At 39.1% G+C, this 16728-nt stretch overlaps 1 protein-coding gene across 1 annotated transcript; it reads right to left on the bottom strand.

The window, feature by feature from the left end:
- Nucleotides 1-544: 544 nt before the first annotated feature.
- LOC134620996 (ly6/PLAUR domain-containing protein 6-like) lies at nt 545-15873 on the bottom strand. Its single transcript, XM_063467386.1, has 5 exons — nt 15776-15873; nt 9930-10079; nt 6603-6701; nt 1044-1174; nt 545-973 (listed from the first exon to the last, which is right to left on the bottom strand). Exons 2-5 carry the CDS (start codon nt 10045-10047, stop codon nt 797-799), a joined length of 525 nt encoding a protein of 174 aa, XP_063323456.1. The 5' UTR covers nt 10048-10079; nt 15776-15873; the 3' UTR covers nt 545-796.
- Between the last annotated feature and the right edge of the window lie 855 nt (nt 15874-16728).

Below are 16728 nucleotides of genomic sequence, written 5' to 3'. Positions count from 1 at the left end.
TGCAAACAGGTTTGAACAGCAAGTGGGCGGAGCTTCAGTGCTGTCAACCAGTGCTCTGATGACCATATTAGGGAGTCCTGAGAGCTTGAAAAAGGAAGGCAACTGGACTTCTTTAGGTTTTAAAAATCCAGATGTCTTCTCTTATTATTATTTAAGTCTATAATGATCTGGATGACTGAGAACCTTCAATAGATACCATATTAGGGATATTCAGCATCATCACGCAGAGCCAGGAGTAGAAGACATATTTGAGACAGAGTGTTTAGATCAGGGGTGGGCAATCTCAGTCCACTGCAGGTTTTAGATCTCACCTTGGGTCAACACACCTGAATCACATGATTAGTTCGTTACCAAGCCTCTGGAGAACTTCAGGACATGTTGAGGAGCTAAATTAGCCATTTAAATCAGCTGTGTTGGTTCGAGGACACATCTAAAACCTGCAGGGACACCGGCCCTCGTGGACTGAGATTGCCCACCCCTGGTTTAGATCATTGTGAAGCCTGAGCTTTTGACTCAGAGATTACTTGTACATGCACTGACCTCATTATTTGAAACTTTGGCAATGTTTATTATGAGCTATATACAAAGTAACATTATAAATATAACAGAAAACACAGTAATGCAGATCGACTATTAAAAAAGTGGAAAAGAAAGGAAACCAAAGTTGAATCAGTTGTCTTACATATAAAAATGTCTTTAAACCTTCAGTTACTGAAACACGCAGCCAACACAGGTCCCAGTTCTGCCGCTACACATACCAGCTGTTCTCTTTCTACGCGTTTTCTTAAATGATGTCTCAAACACGTCCAGCTGTGAAGATGACAACAATGATGGTGATGATGTAGCACAGCGCCCTAGAATGAAGACTCCCGCTCAAACTAACCAAAGGAGAAATGGAGGAGAAAATGGCACTGCTGTCATTTCTGGGCACCAACACGTTGCAGATGTTCCCCTCACAGCAGGAAGAGCACACCTGAGGGACGAGAGGAAAGCCTATCACGTTAAGGTTGAGGAGACATCTGAAGGCAGAGCTCTCCACGTACCTGGTAGCCAGTATCGGCAACGTCAGCACAGCCAGTGAACAGACACTCCTCCAAGGTGGCACAGCGCTTGGTCACAGACACGCTTTCCCCACTTCTATCCATCATGTGGAGGGTGGAGCAGTATTTAGTATCTGAAGGACAGTAAAATTCCCTTCATGTGACCAATTATGTCTTAATAACTTGACAGATTCACAGGCAGCCCCAATATGAGGAGTACAAAGTTTAAAACTGCCAACAAATATTTAAATATAGAAAGATAAGAACTAGCAAAACGGTACTCTTAAGTGCATGACACTTTCAGCTTTTGGTGATCACAGTTTGTTTAGAGACTTAGATGGCAGGTAGATGATTTTCAGATTCCACAGTGGGCTCTGGCCCTACTGAGTCTGGGGAAAGGTGTTTCCATCAACTCTGTCTCACTGCACATTAAGAATGTGTTCCAGTTGCCAAGCAGACGTAGCTCCCCGTGAAGTCGACCGAACGTGCGAAGTAAGATTCCAAGCAGTAGGAAGCAAAGTTCCTCTGATGAAAGATAACTGTGGGAACACCTGTTCATCACTATGTTCTACACCGGTGAGCAAAATTAGCCATCAGTCGTCACACCTTGCTGAAGTGCTGGCAAAAAGGGCCATGCAAATGAGATTTTGGAGGGGGGGCTAGCATCTCCCTCCACTCACCTCCAAAACCACCTGCAGCAAATGGGCTGCCCTTCTCTATGTCTGATTCTGCTGTAGGCCACTTCCGCTTAAAAGGGAGTTCTTCCTTCCTACCATCGCCAAATCTCATAGTCGGATTGTCGGATCATTGGGTTATCTCTCTAATATTATACCTTTGTACATAAAGAGCCCTGAGATGACTGCTGTTGTGTGCTGATGCTTTACAATTGAAAATGAAATTATGTTTGTATTTTCATTGTAAGTAATATCGCATATTTTATGTATAGTTTTTATAACACATCATTAATATCTTGAGCGATAACATTGCACATTTATTGAGTAGTGATGCATTAATTAATCATCAAGGTAGGATAACTGTGTAAGAATATGTTTTGCTTTTTATGAATGATTTTTAATTAATTTAAATTATAAATTAATTACTAAATTATTATAAATATTTTTTAGATCAATCTATTTTATTTATTTTAATCATTTTGTTGATGTTCGTTTGTAGCGCATTCCCAAAGAAACTTGTTTCTCAAGGTCAAGGTCAAGGTCAAATTTATTTATATAGCACATTTCAAACAGCCAATGCTGCACAAAGTGCTTAACAATATAAAAATGGCATTGAAAAGCAACAATGTAATACAATAATAACAATAAAAAACAATAATAGGACAATAAAAGAATTAAAACAATAACTAAAACTGATTCAAATAAGACCAAAATGCTTGGATCATAGTGTGTTAAAAGCCAGGGCATAAAAATGTGTCTTTAGTAATGACTTAAATTGCTCAAGTGTTTGTGCAGATCTAATATTTAAGGGGAGACTATTCCAGAGTCTGGGACCTGCCACAGAGAATCACCACGGGATTTGAGATAAGTCCGTGGGATGGACAGCATTAATTTAGAGCTAGACCTCATGGTTTTTCCTGGAGCATAGGCAGAGAGGAGCTCAGACAGGTAAGGAGGGGCTCGGGCATTAAGTGACTTAAAAACAAATAGTAAAACTTTAAATTGGATCCTGTAGGAGACAGGAAGCCAGTGTAAAGAAGCTAAAACTGGGGTTATATGCTCTCTCCGTTTGGTACCAGTTAGCAGGCGAGCAGCTGCATTTTGAACCATCTGAAGACGATGGATGGTGGCCTGATCTAGACCATAATACAATGAATTGCAGTAGTCTAATCTGCAAGTAAGGAAAAGGTGAATAACACGCTCAAAGACGTTAGCCGGGAGGTATGGCTTTACCTTGGCTAGCTGTCTTAGCTGAAAAAAGCAGGACTGAACTACTGCACTCACCTGCTTATTCAATTTAAAAGAACCATCAATGAAGACACCGAGGTTTTTTACATGTGTTTTACAATATGAGGAAAGGGCGCCCAGAGTGCTGTCGATATGATTAAAGTTGCCAAAAATGACAACCTCAGTTTTATTTTCATTTAGCTTTAAAATATTTAATGACAACCACTGTTTGACATCGTCAAGGCAGCGTAATAAGAGCTGGGGATGGTCTGACCCTGCTTTTAAAGGTAGATAAATCTGCAAATCATCAGCAAAACAGTGAAATGAAATGCTGTACCGCGAGAAGATGGAGCCCAATGGCAACAAACAGAGTGCGAACAGGGCAGGACCCAAAATAGAGCCTTGAGGTACACCGTATTTAAGAGGGGCTGTTTTGGAGTTGTGGGGGCCCATATTGACATGAAAAGACCTTTCTGACAAATAGGACCGAAACCACTGTAGGGCAGATCCTTTTAGGCCAGCATGAAATTCTAGCCGTGATAACAGGATGTCATGGTCAACCGTGTCAAAAGCTGCTGACAAGTCCAACAATAAAAGGGCAGCAGGGCTGCCAGAGTCCAGAGTTAAAAGAATATCATTAAAAATCCTTAAAAGTGCCGTCTCAATGCTATGTAGTGATTTAAAACCAGATTGAAATTTTTCAGAGATCATATTAAAATCAAGGTGGGCCTGCAACTGTAGGCAGACCACTTTCTCCAAGACTTTAGATAGAAATGGAAGCTTTGAGATTGGCCTGTAGTTGGACAGAACAGTTGGGTCCAGGTTTTGTTTTTTAACCTCTTAAGCCCCACGCCCCCGGCATTGGGGGCAAAAAGGAGGAGATCACGTTTAATCGGTTATAACGCCGGTTGAGAAATATAAATCCAGACATGTGTGGTATCCACAGAAACCTCAGAATCTCAGCTAAAATGTCATATAAACCATTTCTACAACCACCAAACACACCGAAAACAAGCCGCGATTAAACGAGCAGTTACGTAAATGCGCAGAAGTCCGCTAAACACACAAAACCGAACCAGAAATTCTTCAGACTTCATGTAACCGGTTAAAAATAGGCTGGTTAGCTTCCAGGGCTATCACTGACTCCACACACCAAGTTTCACCACGATCAGACCAAAATTCACTGAATTAGCCGCAAAAGAAGACCACAAAAACACACAGCGGCGCAAATGCGCTAAGACATAAATTGGCTTATCGTCCCGATTTCCTCCGTTATTTTCGCCGGTAGCCGGTAGCCACGTGATAGCCGGTAGTTACCATGCCAACCTAGCCGCATCAGAGCCGTTTTCTGTCAACAACCTCCATTTTAGACCCACCTACAGACACGTGACTGGACAGACGCCACATGCAATAAATTTGGACACACGTGGGTTTTGGCTTTACAACGTCTGATTGGTTGAAGTGACGTGAACGTGGCATCGTTACTTTGAATCTATTGGCTAAAACGATTAAAAAGAGGTGTCAATCATGCAAATTGACCAAAAGAAACCAAAGTTACAGTCCCTCAGAGTTTAAAGGGCCAGAGGCCAATGAAGCGCTCTATGCGCACGGCATTAAAGGGCCATTACCATGTAAATGTGTGGTTAATTCTTCAAAAATATATTTTTAAAAAAAGCATTTTTAGGCCTGTTAATAAAATTTATTAATTTCTGCTCTTTAATACCTAAAAAAATAAACTGGCATGGTGTCCAATTGTGTGCCAAAATTATCTGGATATTCATGTATTGACAGGGCTGTAGTTTTTCACTGTTTTACTTTAGAAACACAAATCTTTGCACAGATTATGCTTATATGTTGGTTACTGGATTTCTGGAACCAAATATGAGCTGAGGCATATTTTTTAAAGGGTTATATGCTAAAAATTACAAAAAAAAATTAGGCGAGAATAAAATCTACTTATTTTTTCTGTGTTCCAGTCTCATTAACTTTGACACAGTAATATCTGCTTTAATATTTACACCTCTGATTAAATGTCCCAAGTGTTAGCTTCATTTTGATACCAAGATTGTAAGGACAGAGTTTGTAATTGCAGAGAAATAATCAATTTAATTTAGGCATTGCATTTTCGAGCAGGAAGCTCAGAGGCTGAACTATAGCTTGTTTAAAGCATGATGGGACGCAGCCTGTAGCAAGGGACATATTAATTAATCTCAGGATAAAAGGCCCAACAGTATTAAAAGTGCTTTTAAGCAAGCTTGGAGGGAGACAATCAGAGGGGCAGTGTGATGATCTAAGGTTACTAACTACCGCAGTCAAGTCATTAAGGGAGACGGGATCAAACTGCTCTAAGACAGCTGAGCACACAGGAAAAAGACTCGGATCTGAAGCAGCAGACGACGAGACAAGAGCCCTAATCGATAGAATCTTGTCATTAAAAAATGCTAAAAAATCATCGCACATACTTGGTGAAGAAATGACTCCAGCATTATCACGTGAACTAAGAAAGCGATTAAGGACATTAAAAAGTACCTGAGGCCTGTGACTGTTTACTGACACTAAATTTGAGACAAACTTTGTCTTTGCAGTTTTTACAGCTTCTTGGTAAGCAGAAAGACGAGTCCTTAAAATCTGTAGGGAAACGTGCAATCTGTCCTTTTTCCATCTCCTTTCGGCGCGTCTATAGTCACGTCTGAGGGAGCGCGTATGTTCGTTCAACCATGGCTCTGATAAATGTTTAGCGCGCACAGTCCTGAGCGGAGCAATAGAGTCCAAGATATCAGTGCAGGTAGAATGAAGAATGTCCGAAAGGTCCTCAACACTTTTACAGTTGGAGTTAATTATTCCAGAATCCATAAAGGCAGCAGAAAAAGCGGGCGCTGTTAGAGCATTAAGCGCTCGCTTTTTGCGCGCTGGAGCGTACGGCTTATCTACCGAGCAGCGCAGCGTTAGAGTGAACAACACAGGAAGATGATCGGAGATGCGCAACTCGGATATTTCCGTGATGCACACATCCAGCCCGTGGGAGAGCACCAAGTCCAGTGTGTGACCTCTTTCATGCGTGGGACCGGTAACCCACTGGGTCAAGTTAAAAGAGTCAATAATATTTAAAAAGTCCTTGACCAAAGGTTTAGGGTCACAGCAGACATGGATGTTAAAATCACCAAGGATTAAAAAACTGTCGAAATTAAGAACAATTCCAGCCATAAAACCTGAAAACTCTTTGATAAAATCCTTATTAAACTTGGGAGGACGGTATATGAGGGCACACAGCAAAGGCGCAGCAGAGTTTAGGTGTAGCTCAAACAGCTGGAGTTCAAAACTAGAAAATGAGTCGTGCTGTAATGTTTGATGGCAATGAAATCGAGCGTTGAACACGGTGGCTAAGCCTCCCCCCCTACCAGAAGGCCGAGGGAGACTGAAGAATGAGAAATTAGGAGGAACCAGTTCCGAAAAAGCTACAGACTCACCGGGTTGAAGCCATGTTTCTGTCAGAAACAGAAAGTCCAACTGTTGTGACTTTAGGAAGTCATTTAATACAAACGTCTTGTTTGCTAATGATCTTACATTTATAAAGACATTTAGTAAAGCCTTCTCAAGAGAAGTCACTTGAACTGACATCTCCTTGAGCAGGCAGCCACAGATGAATAAAAAGCTGACGTACCTTTTGGACAGTACACGTCCGGGGCCCAACGGTTGCAGTCGTAGTTATCTATAGCATCTTGGCATGTGAAGCACTTGAATCCGCCAGGGTAAGGTGTAGCTGTGGAGACACAACTGTATTCAGTTTTAAGTTCAATAAGTGAAGAAGGTGTGTTTTCATTCGTCCTGTGTGTAATATCATTCCTGCAGAAAGGGACCTTCATTCATCAACCTTCTGGGGTGTTTTTTTTTAATTAGCTCATTCAGTCACTGTACACATTCTCTGTGTTTCTGGATGGTTTCAGAGTCATTATAAGGGAGACGAATGTCCTAAAATTCAACCACCTGTGCCTTTTTCCTTCTGGCTTCTGACATGGTTATGAAGTTGCCCAGAAGATGTGAAGGGCTTGTTAATCAGGGGCCCCCAAACCAGGTGCACTTTGGTACGAATCTTCCTGAAACGAGTTTCCATCTTATCCCGAGGCTTGTTTTTCCGAGGTGCCCCGACTTCCTTGCAAAGATGTGTGTGTGTTAGGTTTTTGGGGATTGGATACTTGGCTCAGGTTTGGATGTAAGATAGACAAAGCTCTTAAAGTATATAAACTATGACTCTCATAAGTATTCTCATAGCTGAGAATCAAATCAAAACTGCTGCTGTTTTTACATAGTAAAACTGTTTTCATCCTTCCTGTACCATTTCTATTTTGATGTATTTGTTTAATTCACATATCACAATGTTCACACTGTTCAGGTTTTATGCTTTTCTTATTAAAATAAAGTGCTGTATGACTGTGGCCTGTAGTATAGCGCACTTTAAAGGTTACGTAAATAAATGTATATACCAGTCTTTTTTTGGTTCAAATTAACTGCAAGTTCATCCCAGACCAATTTCATTTTATATTAACATTATTTGTTGCAGAAAAGGTTTTGAAAAAGGCAATTGAAATGTGTGAATACAAAGTGACAAAACTGCTTTTTTTGGTCATTAGTAACACAAAACCCACTGGTCTACAATGCTTTGTATACCACAGTGGGGAACATGTAAATTATGCATATATTCCTAACTGTGTTAATAACTGTGACTGTCATCTGACTGTTACTTTAGAAAGGGCAGTGGCATTAGCATAGGTGCACTTTCTTGGTAAATACACTTAATCATTTAAAATAAAACAAGCTGTTGTCCAGTTTTTTGTTTATTCTAGGCAGAAATTTATGTCTTATATTGAAAGAAATCTACTAAAACTACTAAATTAAAACAAATCATGTTACTGTCTAACATGTTTCTCATTACAGTAAGACACTTTAGCGGTTTTACTGGATATTTATGTTTTAGCACATTTCATATATTAATTTAAATATTTGTATTTTGACTTTTAACTATTAGTTCTTTAATTCATTCAGTGTGTGAATAAACATGTATAGTATATCACAGTTGTTTTGTTCCTTTCACATCCTTATACAGTCCCTACTTTTATGCAAATCAGAGATGGATAAGTGGAAAATGTAAAAACTTCCTGATTTGAGATGAAATAACCCATGTGTATACATTTATATGGATCATTTTAACCACATTTTGAAATAATAATAAGAGTTGTAAAGTGCAGAATCAGAATATACAGGTAACCTAACAAAGAGTGAAAGGTGTTTTAAGCTAGGGAAACATCATTGCTAATGGAAATTCAGCTCAGGTGAACCTCTCAGTTTGTTTGTCTTGATGCATTCTCAATCATCCAGGAAAGTAAATCTCCAAAAGTTGAATCTGTTCATCTGGACGTAGCGTTTTGTGGGAGAAACGTTTCGTCACTCATCCAAGTGACTTCTTCAGTCTCTGCTGACTGCAGGTTTCCCCAAATCTTATAAACAGTACATTGCCAGGTACAAGTGCAGGAGGATTGCCAGGATTTATACATCAGGGAAACCAAACAACCTCTGGCGAAGCGGATAGCACAACACAGAAGAGCTACCTCGTCAGGCCAGGACTCTGCAGTCTATTTACACCTACAGGCCAGTGGACACTCTTTCAATGATGAGGATGTACACATCCTGGACAGGGAGGAACGCTGGTTTGACCTCCCAGCCCATTGTTCCTTCAGTGGGCTGGTTTCAGTCATTATGCAAATGTACTGTTTATAAGATTGGGGAAACCTGCAGTCAGCTGAGACTGAAGAAGTCACTTGGATGAGTGACGAAACGTTTCTCCCACAAAACGCTACGTCCAGATGAACAGATTCAACTTTTGGAGACTCTCAGTTTGTTGTCTCTATTCATGTGAGTCCTGCAGCTCATTTTTACATGAAGGCTCTGGCAGGTACACACAAACTGTACAAACAAGCTTCTGGTTGTGAAACTTTGGGTTAATTAACAATATGTCATTTGGTCAATCACCTTCTGATTTTCTGCTTATTTAACAATTATACTGATTACTAAAAAAGAAGCAATAAATCTGTAGCCTGTGTCAAAGATGCGCTCCAAAGATTTGTTTTCCAGAATCTATGGATACTCATCAGTCTACTCCACGTCTCTGACTCAGGGATCAAACAAGGACCTGTCTGAGGGTCAGCCACTTTTCAGTCAAAGAACAAAGGATGTTATTCTCAACAAAGACACAAACCAATCGCTTTGATGATCATGAACCACATCCTTGTGTAATGAGTTTCCAAGATTTTTTTCAGGAATTTTGAAAAGGGATTCATCAGTGTTATTTCCAAGAATTAATTCCAAATAAAGATGAAATACATTTGATCTTTTAAAGGTGCAAGTTAAATAGCAGAACTGTAACTTGTAACTGGAATATGTTCACTTAATATATATGTTAGTGTTTTAAGAACACACATTTCAATCAGTGTAATCTATGTTATAACAGCCCTAATCTGTTGCTTTTATTTGTCTTTCATACGTCAACGGTTGAGAGAATAAAAGCTGCAGAACCAGCTTACAATCAGAGAAGGATGCCAACTATACTTTTATATATTTATATTTTAACATATTGCAATAAACTGTTGTTTTGGCAGCTACAACTGATTTAAATACAAAACGAAACTTTCCATGAAGTTTCATTTGTGCATGTGTTGTGTTTAAATGCTTCTGTACTCACTCGTTATTCATTCAGTTAACATGACTTTTGTACCTTTGTAACATTTATTTATTTAAATAAAACAACACTTTTGTTTTCTATACCATGCTTGCTTTCTGCTTTTCTTGCAGCTTGTTCCCGATAGATATTATTAAAATGTTCCATTCAAGTTCAGTGCACGCTATTTAAAAACAATGTCACTAATGTTATTCAGTCATATTCAGTATCAAACCTTTAAACAAATTGAGATGTAAAATAGTACTCTTATACTCCTACTTGAGGGGTGCAGCAGGATGATATCCTTCATGGTGAAGTCCCGTGACTGCGCAGTTTTCACCCAGTCAGTGATGGTGGTCAGCAGCAGGACCCAGGCCACTGTTGGCCAGGCCTCCATTATTGGACCAGAGTGTCTTCATGCACTTAGGCCTGTTGAACATGAGTGGATTAAAATGACAATATTAGAGAATCTTAAACGGATAAAGAATGTAAACACTCAGCCTCGTGAGCTTTTTTCAAAGATACTACAGAGTATTTTTAATGTATTGTTTTTTTAGTGTACAAGAAAGCATGATTAAACCACAGTTCAACTCAATGAAACATCAACAAAAGGCTTCAAGTGGCTAATAATAGAACCAATAAGTCTATAAAAGTGACCACCTGTGTTCCTTCTCATGCTGTGACCCTGCTTCATTAATCAAATGTCAAAGGAACCCTACGAGCCAGCTTTAAGCCTCAGCATCCCTTTCTGGATTTAACAGATAATGACAGTGCTGATATTTTCATATTTTACTCAAGAAACTGAACACTGCTCATGTAAACCTATATTAATGCTCTCATTATTTTAATGCCAATCAATAAAACTCTCTAGAAACTATTCTTGAACTAATCTGAAGGTAATATGAAGTTTATAGGTCTGTAGCAATTGACCTTGCAGAAAGTTGGCATCCTCTATGGACTATGCACCCCAGCATCCACTGACCAGCATCACCACCTGCAGGAGCCACCATAGAGGTCAAGTGTAGTGCATGTCAGCTGGAACGGGAGAGGATCTGGTGGGCCGATCCCTGACTGATGAAATTAGCTCTATTGACACAAAATGTCACCTGTGAGCTAGTGCTTGAGGTTATTGGAATCAATCTCCTGGAAAGGCGCTGGCCCTATCTATCTATAGGGGTGCTGCTGACTTCAGCTGAGGGTATAGTCAGAATTCTTCAAGGATCCCCTCAATCCCAGTGACAATGCTTAGAGAAAGCAGAGTCTGGGGACGATGGGGACAACTTGCCCATTACTAGGAGTGAGGTCATTGAAGCAGGTAAACAGCTACTTGGTGGCAGGGCCAGTGGGGTGGGTTCCTTAAGCCTCTGGACATTTGGGGCTTTCTTGGTTGACATCCCCCTGCTACATCACATAGAGATCTGGGGCAGTACCTCTGAACTGGCAGACTGGGGTGGATGTTCCCATCTTTAAAAAGGTTGACCAGAGGGTGTACTCAAATTGCAGGAGGATCACACTACTCAGACTCCATAGGAAGATGTACGTCAACATACAAGAGAGGAGACTATGTCCTGAACCTTGGATTCAGGCGGAACAAAGCAGTTTTCATCCTGGTCATGGACCTCTGGACTCTTTGGGTTGTGTTGGAATTTCCCAGTCAGTCTACGTGTGCTTTGTGGACTTGGAGACTGTATCAGTCACATGTGTAAATGCTGTTAAATAATGTTCTGTGTAGAGTTCATGATGTGGATGATTGATTTATAATGGATTACATAATTTCATGAATATATATAGTTAGTGTTAAAAATGTCTTTATTTGAAATGTACATGTGTAAAGTGTAAGAGCTAGTGTCTCATGAGAATACCCTTAACGAGAGTACGCGAGACCTTTCATGGACTGCGAGGAAGCAGATGTCTCTCATGAAGCGTGTTAAGCTAAAGGTTTATTAAAAGAAAAGCAGCACAAGGACTTAAGGACTTCTTTTCAGGACAAACAGTCAACGAGGTAGTTGTCATTTGAGAAATGTTTTTATTTGTGTTTGGACTTAATATGTGTACTGTGAAGTTGCTAACTGGTTTGTACTGTTCACTCGTGACCAGTTCTCACGGCGTACTGGCGTACTGGTGATGGTGAAGCTGAGGAGGAGAGAAAGCCAAGTAATAAACGCCCGTTTCAAAGAACCGACCTGTGTCTGTGTCGTGAAGAGAGCTACAACATGCATCAGGGGATTCTGGGAGCTTCAGGAGCATGGAGTATCTGGCTTGTTGCTACTAGCCATTCAGCCCCCGCACAACCGCAGTGATAGTTTGGTCCACATTGCCAACAATAAGTCAGAGTCATTGTAGTAAAGCTATTTATTTTTGCTATAATTAAAGCCTCATAGAGGATTTTGAGATTGTATTGATATTATATCTCAATCCTGAGCTTTCAGTTAGAGTCCAGTCAGAACACTCCCTCTTTTTAGATTCACTGAGACGTCAATCAATGAATTACACACCAGATGACCTGGTTTTATCCCTGACTTTTATGTTTTATCCCCAGGCATTGTGCCAGACTGTGGGGCTGTAAATGCTTGTTTTCTTTGCATTATGCATGCCCCAGTAAAATGGATCCACATCTTTACTTTGGACCAAACACCCATACTGTACTTCAGTGCTACAAGAACACACTTGTTTTACTTCCAACACAAAGACATGATTATAAGTCATAAGACCTGAAACTAAAATAATTTCATTAAAAGGAAGCTTAGTAACTGATTGACCACATACATTTTCAGGCTAAAATGTTAATTTTCAATGAGTCCAGGTTCTCAAATGTGAAAATGAATGCCACGGTGTCTAAGTGGTAGTTAATATTCAGGATTAAAATAATTAAAACCTCCTCTCTAGATTTGCATGTCTTTTCAGCATGTGAGAAACTAATAAACACACGAAAACACAAAAAGGTCTGTAAATCAGGCTTAATAACAGGATTAATCTAAAGCCTTCACAGCGGTCTCCTAGTCTTCAGAGAGGTCTCCTCCTATTGCATTCATCAAGCTCCTCGAAGCACAGTACTACTGTATAGCTCTTAATCATACGCTGTATGCTGAAAGAAAAACTTGAGATTAGGTCTCAAACTTTGAGCTGTCTGAAGGATCCCTGGCCTGGCCTGCAGTAAAATCTGTTTTTAGGTCTGAGAGGAGAAGGCAGGAGTGCAGGGATTACATACAAAGGCTCCCTGTTATAACTGGGGGGATGGAGAGGGTTCAATCAGCACCAACCAACTCCTTCGGGTCCCAGTTAAAAGGCTGTAGAAGGCTAAAAGAATCTGAAGGAGAGTCTGTCAAGCGAACAGGGGATGAAGTTTAGAGATAGTGTAAACTGTAGATTGTTATCTGTTTAGTTACACATCTGGATGCATCCACACATTACAAAAAAACTAATGTGATGCAGATATATGAGCTAAATTGAAAGAAATGGCTCGGAGTTTAAGATGAATCTTATGAATATATATTACTTGACATACACTAATGAAACAAGCGACAGACCCAAACTGTCGTATGGACATCATGAAGTTCATAATTAGAATGATTTGCACTTCATTTTTGGCATAAAAGAAAGTAATGTGCAGAAACATGTGCAACTTGTTACATCTTAGAAGAGAAGATGTGGAGGCAAATATAATGAAAGACTAATTAGTGACAGAACACAACTGGAAACTACAATATGTCACATAAAAAAGTGCAAAACAAAAAAGAGCAAAACATTAATTGATCTAATAATAATGGCGGCTCCAGTAGTTCCAAACCATTTCAGTTAGCTCCACAGCTATGTCAAATAAACTCAAATATCACCTCACTGATGATGAGATTATTTCAGTGTAATTTAACCTGATTTTTTTTAAATTGAACAATATTTAATTTTGCTGTGATATTTACAACACAATCGAACTTGAATGCAGGGTTGGTTAAATTATGTACTTTTGTAGTACAACCATTTCAACATTATCATAATTTATCTGTGTGGTCACTGTATTAGCTTTTTACATGTATCATTTGGCCATTATTTTGAGCAATTTTATTTAACCACCTGTCCCCTATAGCCATGTAGCTAGCTTAAATGTTAAATGTTAATCCAATAATGTTAGCTTGATACTGGATATTCATTATACACAGATTTTTTTATTATTATTATTTTCAACTACTATTTCAACTACTAAGTTTAGACATGAACTAATAGTATATAATAGTGTAACCCATATATAAATATAAATTATTTATTTTAACCATTATCTGTGCTGATGGCTAATTATTAGTCATTATGGCAACCATTATCCAGTGCCAAATTATCATAATAAAATGTATATTAAGTTTTTATTGCAATTTTTTAAATAACTACAGCCTTATTTAAATAGCTTTTAGCCAAATATCTTAACTGCTATCAAATCTTAGCTAACTATTGAAATTGAACAGTCTCAGCAGGTTTGCCTGAATATGATCATTTTAGCTAATTTAACACTTTCCCCATTACATTTTGAACTTCAGCTAACTTTTTTTCTTGTTTTAGCTATTGTATTTCCAAAATCATAATGTTCTAGTGTTGCACTTGACTCAAAATGTCTTCATTTCCTTCAGTTTACACCCAGGCAAACTCAGTTGTTGAGCTAATAGATCTAATTTAGTAAAATCCACTAACTCACCCTGCAGTCTGACCTGACAAAAATAGCTGGCTTATTGCTCCAAATTGGTCATGTGTTTCAAAAGAATACTTGATCAACATTTAGACCACCAGGGTTGGCTTTGAAGTCAGCAGCTCAGCTCTATTGACCAGACACATATGGCAGGGGCTTAACTTCTTTCATTCCACTGATTTTCCCCCTATCTATACTCACGTCAGAGATAATTGACTGCATTCACAAAATTCTTGTTTCTCTTGTATAATTGGGTGGTTGAAATATCATAAATATAAAGTCCCCTTCCCAAGCATTGCCATCTGGATTTACTGACATACTACATCACTGCGTGATTTTTGTGAGGTTCTTGCTTAGCTCATAAAACATCTGACATTTTAACATTGTTTAACATGACCAAAAAGGTCACAGTTGGCCAGACACTCTAAATGAATGTAGTCTCTTTACTGCCTATTTGTATTAGCTGATTCATTATGATACATAAATCAAGATAATATGACAAGCAGACATTCCTTAGAAGTACATGTGACCAGTGCTATATAACATTCATAATTGGATTATTATCTCTTGTTATCTCTAAAGCTGGTCCAACTTTAAACTGTAACCTATTGTGACCAAACAACAAAACTTGGCTTTAAAACCACAAAAAAGTCGTGCTGAGAGGTCAAGTCTAAAGAACTGGACTTTGTGTTCATTTTAAATTTTCATCAACATTTGGGTAGCATAGCTTCCACACTAAGTATAAGGAATGATTTAATTGAGTCCAATACAATATTTTTGCAATGTAGCTGCTCATATTTATATGTAAAATAGGGATGTGAGACATGTAGGTCAGGACCAGAACTGACCCAAAAACTCCAGGTTTTGTTCTTTGGCACATCTACTTTGAAGGACATGCAATAAAAACATGTAGTATAAACTGTACTTTTTGAAAAGAAAGGCAGATTAAATATAGCTTTATTGGTTTGGCAACACTTCAGAATAAACTGGGTTATATGCGGCCCATAAACCCAAATGTAATGTTCTTATCGCTATCAAAATGATTCAATCATAAAGCAGAATATAATGTAGATAACGAATTGTGTACAATACTTTACGGACTGTAGGCGCACTTCACACAAAGTCTACCACATTAAAAGCACCATGGTGACTTGTGTAATCGCAGTAAATTTACAACTTTTAACAAGGTACAAAGATTTACTGGGTTCCCACATAGTTCAGTTTAAAATCATATGCCGTCTCCACAACTATATTTGCTCTTCACTGAAGTGGTGAATATGAACTAAATCTCACGATCAAAAACATGACAGCATTTCATGAAATATCATGTCTTCAATTCATCTTAACTTAACGCTTCTCAATTGCACTGATGCGCACTGAATTGATTTAAACTTACATCTGTTAGTACAGCTTGACTCTACGACTTTATCGCAACACTATTTTAATAAGAACTTACCAGCTTTAAATGCTCGATAGGACGCTCTCCAATCGGCGCGGATGAAGCTCAGAAACTAGTGAAGTGCAGCTCCGCGCGGCTGAGGAGGGGAGGGGGAGGCTGCAACGTCACAGACATCGGCACTCCCACGAATAGAAATAGATCATAAAAAAACAATGTAGGCTAATGTTTTTTAATTCACCTTTTTTTCATGGCGGGGATTTATATATTATATACAGCAATGCACTGATATACAAAAATTTCCCTTTATGATTTTTTTAAATACGCATTTTGTATTACTTTCATAAACGAATTAATAAGTATATATATTTGCTATTTTTCTTCTTTTCTTCTTTTTTTCTTAATTTAATAAAATACCTTTTACAATGTTGCTGAAGTTTAAGTGAATGTGTTATTTTTGCCAGTTTTAGCCGCTACATCAGGTCATATAACCACTGTTTGTGAGTGGGAGGGGCAGCGTCCCGCCACCTCAGTGGAATTGCCCTCCTGGCCAAGAGGGAACAGAATGCCAGTAGAGGCGCCTCATTCCCACTGATGCCAAAGAGAGAAAGCAGGGGTCCAGGTGGCAGCATCACACTGAGAATCCTGGACAGGGTATGGAAAACCTTTGTCCGGAACTGGTCAAGTTGGGACAAGACCAGTATATATCAGTGAGGCTTCAGCAGTTTTGCATCTATCACAATATGGAGTGATTTCAGGATAGATATGAGACAATCTGGATTTTGAGAAGTGGGCTCTATGCACCACTTTTAACTGGATTAAACAGTGGCGGGCACATAATGATGTTGTGTTGACATGTTAGCAGGGGCATAATTTCCAGGCGGGTTAGGGGGGTTATGACCGCCCCCCAATAATCAGACTCAACCAATATAACCCCCCCCCCCAATAAAACTATGAATTATCAGCAAAATAGTTGCATGTTTAATCATCTGGGAATTCACCCAATTTATTTA

Source organism: Pelmatolapia mariae, linkage group LG23 (assembly GCF_036321145.2).
Source record: "Pelmatolapia mariae isolate MD_Pm_ZW linkage group LG23, Pm_UMD_F_2, whole genome shotgun sequence".
In the NCBI taxonomy this organism is placed as follows: Eukaryota; Metazoa; Chordata; class Actinopteri; order Cichliformes; family Cichlidae; genus Pelmatolapia; species Pelmatolapia mariae.
The sequence above is the reverse complement of the archived record's forward strand: the minus strand, read 5'-3'. Positions and strand labels throughout refer to the sequence as shown.